The 16,472-nt window shown below is 40.7% G+C and overlaps 1 protein-coding gene across 1 annotated transcript; it reads left to right on the top strand.

Annotated features, from left to right (window-relative positions):
• Positions 1–1,498: 1,498 nt before the first annotated feature.
• RFK (riboflavin kinase) lies at positions 1,499–7,569 on the top strand. Its single transcript, XM_064437982.1, has 4 exons — positions 1,499–1,821; positions 3,325–3,476; positions 4,818–4,920; positions 5,508–7,569. Exons 1-4 carry the CDS (start codon positions 1,740–1,742, stop codon positions 5,636–5,638), a joined length of 468 nt encoding a protein of 155 aa, XP_064294052.1. The 5' UTR covers positions 1,499–1,739; the 3' UTR covers positions 5,639–7,569.
• The last annotated feature ends 8,903 nt before the right edge of the window (positions 7,570–16,472 follow it).

Here is a 16,472-nt window from a genome sequence, read left to right as displayed (position 1 = left end):
CTGTGTTCAGTTCTTGGCCCCCCAGTTTAAGGACAGGGAACTGCTTGAGCAAGTCCAGCGGAGAGCTACCAAGACCATCAGGGGACTGTGAGCATCTCCCTTATGACTAAAGGTTGAGAGACTTGGGTTTGCTCAGTCAGGAGAAGAAAAGGTTGAGGGGGGTTTTCATCAATACCTATAAATATCTAAAGGGTGGGCGTCAGGAGGATGGGTCTAGGCTCTTTTCAGGGATGCCCAATGACGGGACAAGGGGCAATGGGCACAAGTTGGAACACAGGAAGTTCCACCTCAGTATGAGAAAAAACTTCTTTCCTGTGAGGGTGCCAGAGCAGTGGAACTGGCTGCCCAGGGAGGTTGTGGAGTCTCCTTCCCTGGAGACATTCAAAACCCGTCTGGATGCGTTCCTGTGCCCCCTGCTCTTGGTGTCGCTGCTCAAGCAGGTGTGTTGGACAAGATGATCTCCTGAGGTCCCTTCCAACCCCTACCATTCTGTGATTCTGTAATAGCCGTGCTGAATGAGACCCCAGAATTCAAATTACATATATACCACTGATGCAAACAGACTGCCTGCTGCCAGGCTGTCTGCTCTGTACTTTGGACAGATTATGGACATTTTTCACACTTAATAATACTGTTTTGAACTCGTGCAAATTCTCATGATCTCATGGATCAGGGCCACAGAAAAAAAGAGTGTTAATCACTAAAAGACTTTAAAATAAATTTATCAACAGAACTACAACATGAAGAGCAACTCTAAACGTGAAGTGAAGGAAGGGAAATGCTGAGTCACCCTTGACTTACCTTTAAGTATATAAATACAGGATAAACATGTCTGTCTTGATGCTTTTCTTTCAAAGGAAATCCCTGCACTAGCAGGGGTAATGACAGAAAAGGAGATGTAAGCATGATGCTAAATCAAAGCAGAGTGAAAATTATTTAAGTGAGCAGCTACAGTTCCATACCATCATGTAACAAAGAGATCTATTCTCAGACTTCTCTCAAATGTCTGCTGCGCTCCGAAGTGTTTTGAGCTTATCGGAAAGAAAAGGTAAACCCAGAGTTATCACGGGAGAAACCATTTCTACATTTCTACAGATGGGCGCGGACTGTGAGATGCCGCTTTTCAGGCACGAGGTCTGTGATGTGGCAGCTGTCAGTCGCCCTGAGCAAGCTGACGAACAGCCACAGCTGCTACTGGTTAGCTGTCATCGCACGAAAGCTGCCGGACTGCCCGGACCCACTCGGCCCAAGAGAGCGGAGCCTAACGGAGCCGGGGCGAAGGGCACCCCAGTGAGCTCGCCCTGTGCACCGGCCTCTCTCCGGAGGCACGCCCGGGGTCGGCTCCCCAGACGAACACCCCGCTTCGCAGGGCACAGATCCGGCGAGCCCATGTCCCCGCCCCTGCCGCCTCAGCGGCCACTGCTCCGCGGCAGCTGCTCGCGGCAGCCTAAGTACACGCAAAGCACCGCCCATGGGTGGGGCGGAAGTGACGGAGCAGGCGGCCAGGCCCATTCTCGAAGTGGGGTGGGTGGCTGCTGCAGAGCCGTATGAACTGCACAGCGCTGCGCTCCGCCTGACTTCCCCCCCGCCCCCCGCCCTCGGTAGCGCCCGGAGCGCGGCGGCGGCGGGGAGCACCTGGAGCGAGCGGAAACGGATCGGTGCAGCGTCAGGTGGGAGCTGCTGGCGGCTCTCGCCGGCGTCCACCGCCCGCTCCAACGGCCACCCCAACGGCTGCCGCCATGAGGCACCTGCCATACTTCTGCCGCGGGGAGGTGGTGAAGGGCTTCGGCAGGGGCTCCAAGGAGCTGGGCATCCCCACCGGTGAGCGCGGTGCGCGGCTGCCGGTCAGGGCCCGGTCCCGAGCGGCCGGTGCCTCCCGGGACGGCGTGCGGGGGCGTGCGGGGTGGGGGTGCCGGCCACGGGGCTCGGCTGCCGGCGGCGGAGCTCATTGGGGCTGGGAGGCGCCCGGCCGCCCCTCATGATTGCGCCATCGGCGTGACTTGCTGGTTCCGCAGATGGGCTTAGATCGCTCCCTTCTACCGTTTTCCTGACTTTTTTTTTCCTACAATCCTTAGAGTTTTGCACCCCCTTTTGTGTTGTTTCCCCCCATTTAGTTAAGCATTTTCTTTCAGTCTTGTTTTTTGTTCGTTTAATCACCTCGCGGTCGTCACGCGGATGTACAGGATGTAGGTAAGCGATCGCCCACAGGGTATTGTGGTGTCGCGGCTCGGAAAACACTCGTGCACGTAAACTTCAGATTAGAACGAGAAAGGGAGTAGGCATTGGGAATCTGCAAGGAAGGAAGTTCTGGGGGAATAATGCAGAGGTTAAAAACGGGACGGGTGGACCTGGCCTCCGAAGCAATGTATTTTCCTATTGCTTGTCACTGTTTCAACTGTCTAAATAACTAGATGTGTAATTCAAGTTAAGTTTCGGCCTGCCTCAGACGCTGAAGTCAACAGTCACGTTGCACCGCTCCTAGCACACAAGGAAACTGGGTAAAACTAGTCTTGAGGTGCTGGATTTCTGCCAATGTCTGTTAATAACTTCACATTTTTCTCTTAACTTGTGTATAAATGGTGTATTGGTATCAGGGAGAAGGGGAGGGAAATCGTTACTGCTTGTGAACTTTGATAAAAATTCAGTAACCATTAATTTTTTCAAATCAACTTGATGTCTTGCATGAAGAGGTCTGCTAAGGTGGGAAGTAGAAGTAGGATTGTAATTTTGAATGCAGGTTACGTTTGGTCAAAAGCGAATTTATTTTACTGTAGATGTAGTTTTCAAGGAAAATCCCAGAAATCCACAGATGCCTCTGAAAGGCAATTTGTACAACGGGCAGGTGACTAAATCATAAATTCATTTATTTTTACATATTTTATTTCATAAGTAATTATTTTACTAACAGTGAGTAGTTCTGAGATGCTATTTTATAGTGCAGAAGAAGCTTGATTCTACACCCTCCCACCCTCCCCCGTGTCCTTCAACATGCTAAAGCTGTGATAGTTAACCTAAGAGTGAAATGCATTCTGACTGGATATATTACACTTTTATTAAGAAGAGAATGTGGAATGTGTATAACTATAAAATGGAGTACGCATAAGAGATGCGATAACTCTGATATTACTGCAGGGACTGAATTTTATGAAGCTGTTTTGTATTTTAACTTTGCCAAATGGCAAGTTGCATCATTCTCATCATCATCAGTGTTATGTTGGTAAATATTACGTAGGCAGAGTTTGGCTTTTAAGTGTTTGAAGATTCTGTTATGTCCTTGACTTACACAAAGTCACTCACAATTTACGCTTTCTAAAATTTTTGCAGCTAACTTTTCTGAGCAAGTAGTTGAAAGCTTTCCATCTGATATCTCGACTGGTATATACTATGGATGGGCCTGTGTTGGAAATGGAGATGTGCATAAAATGGTTTTGAGCATAGGATGGAATCCTTTCTATAAGAATATTAAGAAATCAGTGGTAAGAATTTTGTTTTGTGTGGGATTTTTGTTATAATAAATTAGCAGGATGTTGAATTTGAATAAGATAAGCAGAATTTGGTCCAAAAATGAGATCTAGAAATTCTGTTTTCTCTTAGAAATGTATTTGGTATCCCTGTCATGTGTTTGTATTCTGAAAAGAAAATAGTCTCAGTAGGCAAAGAGTATTGCAGCTGTAGGTGAATAAAGCTTATTTTTTTTCCTTTCCATTCCATCATTACTTAAATTTTTATTTTGGAAGTATTTAACAGTATTGCTGAAATGCTGGTTGCTTGTGGTGCTGATAGCGAACTAAACTTGATAGATGCACTGAATTTACTGATTATGAGAGGCCTAGCATGAGCTGGAACATACTAATCTATTGTTCTCTGCAGTCTGTCCACATTTCAAATAAGAGATGTTGGGATATCTTAATTTGAAATTATTTTCTATTAATTCTTCTCTTAAATAATGTAATCCATACATGAGGTGCTGTGGCTTGATACACAGAGTAAATATTCAAAGGTACATAATAATAGGATGGAGGAGTTGAGTTAAAATCATGAGCTGTTACAGCTGTGTTTTTCTTGCTGGGAGGTGCTGATGCTTTTCCTGAGTCTTGTAGGACTCTGTTTTAAATTAAAACACCTTTATTTTGGCATGAATCTCTGGTTCTAAGGTTCTGAGTGTTTGAGCAGTCCGTAGTGTGCTTGTGTTATGCAAATATATAGTTTTTAAAATCTTTGCAGATAACTTTTCTGAGCAAGTTGTCAAAAGTTTACTATCTGATACCTCTGCTGGTATATACTATAGGTGGGCCTATGTTGGAGAGGGAGATGTACATAAAATGGGTTTGAGCTCAAGATGGAACCCTGTCTCAGCCTTCACTCCTTCCTGATTTTTATCATTCAGTTCCCATGTGACCTGGTTGTAAAAGCTTTCCTTAAGCCAACTAATTAAATCAAAATCTTAATAGTTATTTGGATGCATCAACTTAACGATGAAACAGTAAGCTCTGTTTGTGATTTGCTGCCTTGGAAATCTTACTTCCGAGCAGTGGTGAAGCATTTCTCCTGAGTAATGGCTTTCTTACTTTTAGACTATCAGAATACTCATAAGTGAATAATTTTTCTTAAATTCCATGCACAGTACAATTCTCCTTCCTAACATATGCAAAAGCCTTAGCCTTTTACTCTTGCATTATACATGCTAAACTAAATGTCCCTTTTATTGGTGCGTGTTAGGGAGAATTTGAATTATGGATATTAGCTGTACATCCTTACAGTGAGTGGAAATAAACACAAAGTTCATAATAAATGCCAACTTATTTCTCTTCCTTTAGGAAACGCACATTATCCACACCTTCAAAGAAGACTTTTATGGAGAAATTCTTAGTGTAGTCATAACTGGATATATTAGACCGGAAAAAAACTTTGATTCCTTAGGTCAGTATTGCAGGTCTCCCTCAAGCTAATCTGTTACACTACTCACATGAATAAGACAAGTGTCTTCACTGTCCATTTCCATAATGAGATATTTTATCTGTTAACCTTTGAAATTTCAGTAACGGGTTTTCATAAGCTGAATGTGTAAGTTGGTGTAATTAAAAACATTAGAAGATGTGGCGGTATGTTTTTGTGTCACACTAAAAAATTGTAGTGTTGTGTCACTTGTCCGAGGAGTAATTTAAAAATTATGGTTGTCGTAAAAGCATCAGCATAGTCTGTTAATTTGTTTTTAAAATGTAGCTATGTTAGAGTTGAAATATTTAATGAAACTGTTGATGTTTTGCTAAAATGTCTTTCAAAACAAGATATGGTAGTGCTTTTATGGTGAAAAATGCAACTCTAGCATGTTTGAAAGAAAAAGCGTTTTAAAACCAAAGAATTGTCTTTCAAACCTTGTAATAATAACTATACTCTGCTTCTGTGATTGTTGTCTGATATTCTCCGGTATGCCTTATTTTCACTTGCTATTGTATGTTCAGAATTCAAACCAATTTTTAAATATCACGTTTCTTAATCTTTTTCAGAGGCGCTCATCTCAGCAATTCAGGAAGACATTGAAGAAGCAAAAAGACAGCTAGATTTGCCAGAACATCTTAAACTCAAAGAAGATAACTTCTTTCATCTGCCAGAAGGCAAAACAATGAATAACCACTGAGCAAACCCATGCTGCTTTTTTTTTTTTTTTCCAATTTCCTTTCTTTGTTTTTTTTTTTTTTCCTCCCCGGTCATGGATCTTTTATATTTGCACTGCTTTTATAGGTATTTTGTTTTCATATGTACATCTAGGTAGCTGAGATTGGAACCAACCATAAAAGATTATTTCAGTCTCCTTGTGTTAATTCATCATTAGCCAGTCGTGCAAAAGGAATACAGATAAATTGTGTATCCTAAAGTTACTAGTTGTTCAGAGATCTGAGCACATGTGGAACATGACCAAAGTTCATTGTGACTTCTTCTGACCCTAAGGTATGGGTAGTTCACTTAGGTGAAGAATGTCCTTTTTTAACATACAGAATGTTATTCCAAGCTCTTTTCCCGGTTTTATGTCATTCTTGCATATGGATTTTAGCTAGTAGCTTAGAAAATTTTGCTATCGACTGAATCAAATTTCCTGTGGTGCAGGAAGCCAGTGATTAGATAGCAATAGCGAGATTAATTCTCTATAATTCTTACTCTATATATGCTACACAGCTGTTGTGGTTGAAGCTGTTATTTTAATTGAAATAATTTATTTTAACTTTATTTGAAATGGAGGAAATAACTGTTGCGCATTGAGTTACTGAAATTTGAGGTATACTTCTTCATAGTTGACTGTGCATATGACAACACATGACTTATGTAGTTTACTTCTGAAGAAGTGTTTCACTGAAATTCAGGAAATACATGACAGAAAGTTGATAAACTTTAAAAGTTCTGGTGCAAGAGATGCAGAAACAGTATGACAAGGCTTCTGCTCATTAGGCTTTAAGGCAAAAGAGTTAATGAAAGGCAACCTTGCATTTTATGTGCTGCTGGCATTTGATTTAGGAAAATGTGGAGAACATTGAGGAGTTTCACTACACTGGCAATAAAATGTCAGACTTCAAGACTGACCTTATTGTAAGGCACAGAAAAATCTCATCAATTCTCTGCATCAAGTGCAGGTAAGAGCCAAGGTTTTGGCTGACCGAGTAGATCGATACACAAATGCAAGTCCTTGGGGATTCATGGAAATCAACACTATAGTGGGTATTCGTTATTTATTACAAGTAATTGCATCTATTCTTACTCCGAAATGAAGGGATAGGTAAATGGAGGGGTATTGTCCAAATTCATAGTAATATGGAAAGTATGTAATGTGTACTTCCAAATCTACCCTTTTCCTTTTTCCTCTGATAAATTCTTCTACCCCCTACTCAGTGAGCGGAAGTAGGTAATCTGAGTGACTTCATGTTCGTAATCTTTTGAATATCAGCTTGCGATGTGGCTGGAACATTTTCTGAAATTGGAAATGGTCCTGTGGATGTGTCTTAACTGTAGTTCTGTGTCTGAACTACCACGTACAATTTGGAATGCACGATTTCTATAGTGCAATGTTATTAATTTACTACTTGTCCTATCTTCTTTGAATCCTACGTTTTACGCTAGAGTTTAAGGGAGTTTTAACAAGGAGGCAGTTTGGGTCTTTGTGGCAGGTACTGTCTGGATGTTCCAATTTACATTGTTTTAACTTTCAGGCAGTCTCATGGGATATTATTAGGGAAGATGTCTTGAGCAAATCAAGGACTCATGTTTGCGCTATAGGACTTCAGGAGAAACTTGATTTCATTTAGGTGAATTCTTCACCAGTGCTGTTGATAGCAGAGACAGATGGAATACAGAATTGGGGAGGGCAGTTATCACAAAGTAATTTAGTGGACTTATACAACATAAAGTGTTGGAAACTATTTTTAAAAAGTCTATAAAAGAACTGTGTTTCAGTAGTGACGGTTGGATTTTTTTACATTTTAAAATGGAGGGATGCAGGGAGAAATGTGGGGGTTTTTTTGCAAAGACTTGAGGCATTCTTGAGAGTGTAATAATGTCAAAATCTTATTTTACTTCTTTTTTAAAAGAATAAACAAAAGCCACACTAGTCAACTGAATATACCGTCAAGAATTTATTTAAAGAATAGATTGTTGTTCATCAGGGAACTGTAGCTAAACACTCATAGCCTTCTTTAAAATTGTTTTTTGCCAGTAATTTCATGTGTCTGTTGTGGAAACCACGGTGCCTTAAGCTGATTGTCTGAATAATACTTTTCTATATCTGCTAATAAATGTTACTACCAAAAATCCAATTCACAGTGTGGTTATAGACCACTGTGCTATCAATAGAGAACAGTGGCAAAGGAAAAACTTGAAAAACTGCTGGTTTGCTCTCAAATCTTAGCTGACGTGTGATATATGGATACACTGAACTGATGAACTGCTCTCCATGTGTTTGTCTTCAAATTAGAGGAAATATTATTACATTAATTTGGCTGAGTGTCTCTGTCCACATGATTTAAGAGAAAATGTTACATATCAACTGTTTAAGCTCAATACAATACAATTCCTAGCACAGTATGAACTTTATGAAGGGTTATATTTTTGTATTATGTATAAACTATTTATTTCAGTTGATGTTGCTGCACTGTACCATTAATAAAGGATCTGTAATTGACAAAGTTATCCTTGTTGCAGGTTTTCTTTCCTTTGCCACATCTAGCAAAGTTAGTTATCTCAGTCTTGTACAAAGCTTTGTGGAAGTGACTGCCTGGAAAGCTAGACTGACGGAAAAGAGTAGTGAGAATTTGTTCAACCCTCCCAGTGTGCCTGAAAACTGGCCCCACTCTGGGGACTTCTGTGCTTTAGTAAAAACTTAAGGGACTACAGCCTGAAAGCCATGAATCAATTTGTCTATATACTTTCTTCCAAAACTTTTTAAACTGCTTCTTCCTTATAGGATTCAGGTGGAAGAAGTTGCATTCTTCTATGTTCTGCTTCAATTGCTAAACATTTATCTAGGTTAGGGCAGAGAGTTATCTGCTACTTGTTGTGGTTTAACACACAGGCAGCTAAATGGTCCCCCTGCAGCAGGATGGGGGAAAGAATCAGTGGGGGGAAAAAAATTTCATGGATTGACATAAAGACAGTTTAATAGGACAGAAAATGAAGGGAAAATAATGATAAAAGAATTTAGAAAACAAATGATGCATTATGCAATTGCTTACCACCTGCTCACTGATGCCCAGATAGTTCCTGAACAGCAGTTGCTGCCCCCCAGCCAGCTTGCCTCAGTTAATATTCTGAGCATGATGTCATATGGTATGGAATATACCTTTGGCTGTGACCCCTTCCATCTTCTTGGGAGGTAGGGCTTGAGAATCTGAAAGGTCCTTGACTAGTGTAAGCACTGCTTACCACACTGATGTTTTTCATCAGTTCCTAGGTCCTTTCTTTCCTGCACTGACATATTGTTTATACTGGGTTTTTTCCTTCTGAAGACCCATTTTTTACAGGTCGGGTTACAGCATGCTTCTCCAAGCAGCCTAGCCTGTCTAAATGCCCCTGGGGGTAGAGGGCAGTCCAAGTCTCTCTCAAGCCTCTAGATACACCTAGCCATATGTAACCCCAGCCAGCAACTAAGCACCACAGAGCCGCTCAGTCACTCCCCCCACCCCAGTGGGATGTCGGAGAGAATCAGAAGGGCAAGAGTAAGAAAACTTGTGGGTTGAGATAAGAACAGTTTCATAATTAAAATAAAATATAACAACAACAAAATAGTTGTCACCAAAATCAGGAATGTAGCATTAGAAGGCAGGCATTCTCTATTTGCGACACCGGATGCATGGGGGATCGCTCCTCCTAACAGTGCATCCTGTCAGATCTCTTTATGCCAGTTAAGTACATGCGTCATATACATATTCATTAGCTTTCTGATAAGAGATACATATTCAGACATTATTTGCGCATGCCTATTGGTGTCTCCGGGTGGTCATCAGGGGTCTCTGGATGAAGGACACACTCTTCCTCCCTGTGTCCACTAGTTAACCCTTGTGTTCGCGCAAACTCAGTTCTGAGATTGCGTATGTACTGCCCTTGAGGGGTGGTCTGTTCTTGGTTTAGCGTCTGCTCTGCAGTTCCTTATCTTTATGGCTCTGTACGTCTGCTTTTCTTAAGGCCAAATGTCATCGTGACTTTGTTTAGGTACTTTGAATCTTGAGGCCCCTCTGACTCCCTAAAACAACAAGTTTTAGTCATCGTACAGGCTGTTCTTGTTTCGGCTACCTCATAATCGTTGGCTAAGTTTTGGCTCTGTGTCCCAGCCTTAGCTGAGCTACACTGGATTGTATTAGTAACTCCCAACCATTTATACCCTGAATCATTGCTACCTAAAAGTGAGGCTTTAATTTAATCCTTAAAACAGAGGTTTGGACCCTAAGCACTAGGAGTGAGGGTTGGGGATCTAAAAATTAGGCTTTGAGTCTGAAAGGAGAGGGGTTCTGACAGAAACACAGTGTCTATTGCATTAATGATTAAAGAATACCCTGATTGTCCCCAGACTTAATATTCAGTTGGATGATAGAGCAGCACCCACGTTTGGTTAACTTCATTACCCTGGTTACATAGTCATAATAATGTAATGAAAAGGAAAACAATGAAAGAGAGAAAGAGAAGTGAAACCCAGGGGAAAAACAAGTGATGCATCTGCTCACCATCCACTGACTGACGCTGCCAGTCCTCAAGCTGTGATCACTGCCCCTCATCCTGCTCCCCCCAGTAAATATTCTGAGCATGATGGCATATGATATGGAATATACCTCTGACCAGTTTGGGTAAGCTGGACCCTGTTCCAGTGCAAATGGCAAATAGTAGGACTGTGTTTCCACCCCTGGGGCAGTCCATTCCAGGTGTACTGGGCACCCTCCAAGTAAAAGCAAACTCGCCTGCACTCTGCTGCCAGAGGGATTGAGAAGAATGCATTAGCAATATCAGTTGTGACACACCACTTGGCTGCCTTGGACTCCAGTTCGTATTGTAGTTCTAGCATGTCTGGCACAGCAGCACTCAGAGGCGGCATGACTTCGTTCAGGCCATGATAGTCTACTGTTAGCCTTCACTCTCAATTAGACTTCTGTACTGGCCATATGGGACTGTTAAAGGGTGAGTGGGTCTTACTGATCACTCCTTGGCTCTTCAGTCGATGAATGAGGTCATGGATGGGAATCAGGGAGTCTCAGCTGGCGCGATATTGCCGCCGGTGCACTGTTGCGGTGGTGATTGGCACCTGTTTTTCTTTGACCTTCAGCAACCCCACAACAGAAGGGTCCTCTGAGAGACCGGGCAAGGTAGACAGCTGTTTAATTTCTTCCGTCTCCAAGGCAGCTACACCAGAAGCCCACCTGTACCCTTTTGGGTCCTTGAAATACCCTCTCCTGAGGCAGTCTATGCCAAGGATGCACGGAGCCTTGGGGCCAGTCACAATGGGGTGCTTCTGCCACTCATTGCCAGTTAGGCTCACTTCGGCCTCCAATGCAGTTAGCTCTTGGGACCCCCGTCACTTGCAGAAATACAGATGGGTTCTGCCCCTGTATACCTTGATGGCATTAGGGTGCACTGTTCATACTAAATCCAAAACACAGTACTATAGCAGCTACTAGAAAGAAAATTATCTGTATCCCAGCCGAAACCAGGACACCATACTAGCACACAAGTATCTTCAGCCTGCTTATACACGTAACCCTCAAAGTAACTTGCTGGTGACCATTGCTCACTCTCGTGAGATACAGAAATTCACTGTCACCTGATTTTGAGAAGCTATTCCCCTGCCTAATATTTTTTCATTACTCTATTACTGAACAAATCCTTATGGAGTATCCTTCCTGGTGTCATTTGTAAGAATATAAGGAATACTCTGGGAAAGCTAGATATTTGGTCGCAATTTTACTGAATTGAGCAGTATTCAGGTTTTCCATTCTCCTATCTGTGCTGCCCTGTAAATCCTATGATTTTTCCTCTTTTAGAGATTAGTCAATTGGCACACTCCGATAAAGTGTTGAAAAATTGGTGATACATTGGTCAGCCATATAGTTTTAACAATGTTTTTCACTTTGCCTCAAAATCATTGGCTGAATTAAAGAACCCTCTGTTCTGCTGTCTGCCTGCCGTTGGACATCCTCAATTCTGTTGTCAGTTGCTTCTAAAAACTTCAGAAATTGTCAAGGCTAAATTCTGATTTTCCCATTGAAACGCTCTGTGGACTACATAAGCAATATATACAAATTCTCATTTCTTTGCTTTACATCCACCTACCTTACCATGCCTTGTGTTATGTTTCATTTCTGCTTAGTTTTAAATGTAATGTAACACCAGTTATGCGTATGAAGATATAAGCCAAAAATATTACTTAAGTATGTGTTGAAAGGGATCCTGATCCTCATGAGAAAGTTTTTGTAATATAAAAATAAACAGCAATAACCTAAGGTTAAACCAAGAGGGGGTTAACTAGTGCTGAAGAATCCAGTTTCAAAAGCATTTAAAGCCTTGCAAGTAAAAATAATGATATTTTTAAAAGCGAAGTACTTCCCCCGCCCTCTTTAATCTTTGTTCCTTTAGGAGCATTTGTTGTTTTCTGTAATATTTGCCAGTCACCCCCAGAGGGGAATGTACACAAGCAATTGGGCTTCCGGTATTTGACATGAGTGACAACCTTTAACTTTACAATCAGATATAAATGCTTAAGTGCCCCAAACTGAATACTTCTTTTGCCTACAGAAGGAGTGAATTAGTCTTTTCTTTATTTAAAAAATAAATAAATGTTTTTTACAGGTCAAAAACTTCCCAAATGGACAGGTGTGATGCAAAAGGTTTTCCTACAGAAACCTGTGCAGGGTGTTTCCAGTAATGTAACCAGAGCTTTCCCAAAACCAGCCTTGCAAAGTTGCCAAGAAAACCAGTCATGAAAAGGCAAAATGTTTATCCTAGCCTTTGAACCAGTGCTAAATTAAAATGGCAAATGACTGTGTTTCACCATAGAAAGATCTTTCAGTTGTCAGTTAAAATTTTACTCAGGATAGTACAACAAGGTATGTTGCATAATGTTGCAGGAGAGCTAATTAATTAATGACAAAGTTGCTTGCCTTCATGGGAAGTTTGCCAACTTGGAGGCTTCATCCCTCTGTTCTGCCCTATCATTGTTCCTTGTGTAAGAACAAGTCTCAAATAAGGACAAATAAGTTCATGGCTTGTTACAGAACTCTTCTGTTGTATTTCTTTCTGCCCCAATATCTACCATGCTATACTTGATGATCCTGTAAACTTCTGTTTAAAAGTTTCAGTCTGTTGCTCTTCTGGTTGCAAATGAAGCATGTAACATAAAAGTCATGTGTGTACAATGTTGTGTAATTCTGAAGTAATTGTGAAACCATGGATCAGAGAAAAGTGTAAATTAATCATATTCTAAAAATAGGACATTGACCCTGGAAAAAAACCTCTATTTTATAGTGTTCTCAATTTTTAAATGCAAAAAATGTATGACCTTTTCAGACCTACTGAGCTGTTTTTATCATTATGTGTATGTTCGTTCTTGGCTTTTGGGGTTTGTGGTTTTGGTTTGGGTTTTTTTCCAGACTGAAACACCTCATATTTAAAACTCCTATTCAGGCCAGGCACTGACTCAACGTCCCATTGATTTTTGTTTCTTTACCAGAATGAGGAACAACTTTGACATACATCCAGTTCAGTCTCCCGTATTCATTTCTAGAAACCGAGAAACTGATCACACCATGCCAGTTCTTGATATAAGGTTTACTGCAACTCTGAAGCTACCGTAATGCTCTGCCCATTCAGTCTATTCCAGCACTAAAAATACTGAAAGTCCTTGGAAACCTTAGGTACAAAAATTGAAAACTGGTAGAGGATTTGTTACAAGGGAGATAGCAGCACCCTTCCTAAAGGTCACAGAGATCTCATTACTGCAAGGTCTAGTGGTTTGGCCTGATGGCACTATAACTGAATTTTTTACACCTTCTCTTTTTTCCCAAGTATCTCTGTGTAAAACACACAAAATAAATGACAAGGAAACACTCACTGATGGCCTAATATTATGCAATTCTGAACTGGAAGAACCAAGTTCCCAGTGCAAAATTCTGCCCAGACTTCCTGTGCTAATCTAATTTCAGAAGTAACATACCTTAAATCAGTACTGTTTCCTCAGCTATGAATTTCACGGACTCTGCTGGGGTATAGCATGGTCTGATCATAGATATTTGCATTGTAAATTGTAGGATTGTTTGGGATTTCTTTTCCTGTGCAGGAAGATGTCTTACACGACCCGATTCCAATTTCATACCAGTGTGAATGTCAGCTGGTGACAATGCAATTCAGTGCACCTGAACCAGAGTTATTGGAGTGAGAATAACACTATTGATAGGACGTTGGATTACAAAAAATAGACTTCTGGGTTAGGTGTAAAATGGCCTAAATTTGAACTTCTGAGAAAGCTGCTCTCTAGCTCTGCTTATTCCTCTTGGGACCCATTAAAAATCAGCCTTCTAAATTAACACACCTGAGGGCTTATGTTGAGGTGGTATGAATATCCCCCAGGTTAGCCGATTGCCAGCCTCAGTGTCCATAGTCATGACTATGCCAAATTCCATAGCCATGCAAAGCTACAGATACCCTGGACCCCTGCCATGTAATTCTTTGTTGTTGTGACTCCAGCAGTTAAGATTTTGAATGGAAGACAATGAGAGAAAGACTATTCCACTCATTTACAGTCAATTTGCATGGGAATCATCTGGTTAAACATAGACTATTTATGTTACCGATGGTCTTGTTCACATAATGTGGTTTCTCACTTTCTTGCTGTGGTTTTATTTGCAATAATCATTGATTGCCTCTTTACACTGCAAGATAGTGCTAAAGATCATACAGCCACTTCTCCATTAGCTAAAGCAAGGTCAGGGTGCATGGTGCTAGGAAGTACCTACCTCGTGCTTCAGCATTCTGTTAACCAGAAACATGTTGGTGTTCCCAGCACCTCTAGGTATAGATTTTTTTTGCCTTCTTCCTGTACCTTCTAGGCTGTTGCTGCAAGACTCCACTCCTGGTAGACCTATATTTACTTCAAAGACTTAACACAGCCAGCTCTTATTTATGTTGGATGGAATTGTGGTGACCAAATACCCACCTGGGCTTAAAAAAAAAATTATTAAAAGAAGAGTTGTCTGAAGACTGAGGTAGGGATGTAAATGCCCTCAGATCATGAATGCAGTAATATTATTATGGCACTGAAGTGCACAGTCCATCTCTTTATTTACTAAATAATCATTAAAATGTTGCTACAGACTGATAAACTGTGCTTGTCATAACTCTCACAGCAGAGAGATTAGTTTGGTAAGTGGCAGAAATACTGTCTCTGTGTAAAGCATTGTGTGGGGATAATAAACCAGTTTATCAAGCAGTGTTATAAAACACTAGATTGGGTGTTACTTGTTAGTTAATCATGGGAAATTTTGTTCTAATCAAGTCTAGATATTTGAGAGAATTGGCTGTTCCTACTTTTTTACATAACAGAATAGGCTGGACAGAGTCCTGTATAATACATAAAGCCTGCAGCCATACCGTGATTCTGTAATTCTATACATAACTGGCAAATAACATCAGCAGTGCATCTCAGCTGTGCTGTAGTTCAAGAAATATCAGTGAGTTATTTGGACTCTTCCCAGATTTAATCTTCAGGTAGTAGTCACCTGGTGTGGGGAAGTATATACGTTAAAAAAAAGGGGGGAACTGAAAGTATTATAGGAGTTAGCTGTGTTAGCAGACATAATTCCTCATAATTGGAAGATTTTACTGTATAATGTTTTTTGTGTCCCTGGTTAAAAATTTTTCTTCAATTCCACATTGAAGCCTGTGGGATAGTAATGTCTTCAGCACTCCTGATGTATTCAGAGTGGGCACCCTGGTCCGTAAGTAGAGAATTACTTCCGGGTGATACAATTTCTGTTAACCATTCTGTCTTGGATGCTGCAATAAAAACATTCAGTGAACAGGTCCTCCACAGAGATCTCAGCTCTGCTAAAGAATGAGTAGTTTTGGAAAACATTGATGAACCCTATTTCTGTGCATTTTGCTCTAATGTTATTTCATGGCTGAATTCATGCTCAGTAGTAAGTATGTTGAGGAAAAACCAGAGCATTTGTTTGTATGTATGGAGGCAAAAAGCACTGTATAAAATGACCTTCACATGAACTCTTTCTGCTCTACAAAAGCTGAAAAAGGAACCTCCACCTTCATGATGCTTCTTTCTGCAGACTCTCTGAAGTCACTCACTGTTGCATGTGTACAAATCCAAACAGATTTATTCCAGCATATTATACACCAAACTAGTTTGTCAAATGGTTTCATGGCAAAATTGATACATATACTGAGACTGATATTACTCAAAACTCATTGCATTAAACCTCCTTTTTCATTCATCCATCTATACCTGACCTCCTCTGGATGAGCTCTAGATGACAATGACACTTAACTGTAATTTCTTGATATTAAAAGGTCCCATGACAGGTTTGATTCTGGAGCTACAACATTACTTTATGCTGGACAGGACACTTTTCAAAGTTAGAACACCTGAAAGCTAGCAGGAGCTGTAAACAGAAATAAGACTCAACCCTGCCCCTTTTTTTTTTTTAATCTTTGATAAAACCTTTATTAAATCTAGATGAAGTGCGCTGCACCCAAGAGTTAGCTTTTTTTGTGTTTGTATATTGTATGTACATATATATATGTATTTTGTATTTGATGCTGGATATTTTTGTTTAACACTGGTCTTTGTTCTGGTATGATTCTCCTGTTGGGTTGCACTTGTTAAACTGTATAGACTAGTGGCAACATTTTTAGGGAAGCATGACTTTATGTCGGTGTCTGTGTAACTGTGATGTTAGGAAACACAAGGAATGAATCATGGTGAATAACCAAGTCAA

This window comes from Phalacrocorax carbo, chromosome Z, assembly GCF_963921805.1.
Source record: "Phalacrocorax carbo chromosome Z, bPhaCar2.1, whole genome shotgun sequence".
Lineage (NCBI taxonomy): Eukaryota > Metazoa > Chordata > Aves > Suliformes > Phalacrocoracidae > Phalacrocorax > Phalacrocorax carbo.
This window is presented reverse-complemented; position numbering and strand designations above follow the sequence as displayed.

Bases quoted from the DNA above. Each gene is read 5' to 3' on its own strand.
- RFK (XM_064437982.1), top strand. From the start codon at position 1,740: ATGAGGCACCTGCCATACTTCTGCCGCGGGGAGGTGGTGAAGGGCTTC. The intron at 1,822-3,324 runs GTGAGCGCGGTG...AAATTTTTGCAG, and splicing joins GGAGCTGGGCATCCCCACCG to CTAACTTTTCTGAGCAAGTA. The intron at 3,477-4,817 runs GTAAGAATTTTG...CTCTTCCTTTAG, and splicing joins AGAATATTAAGAAATCAGTG to GAAACGCACATTATCCACAC.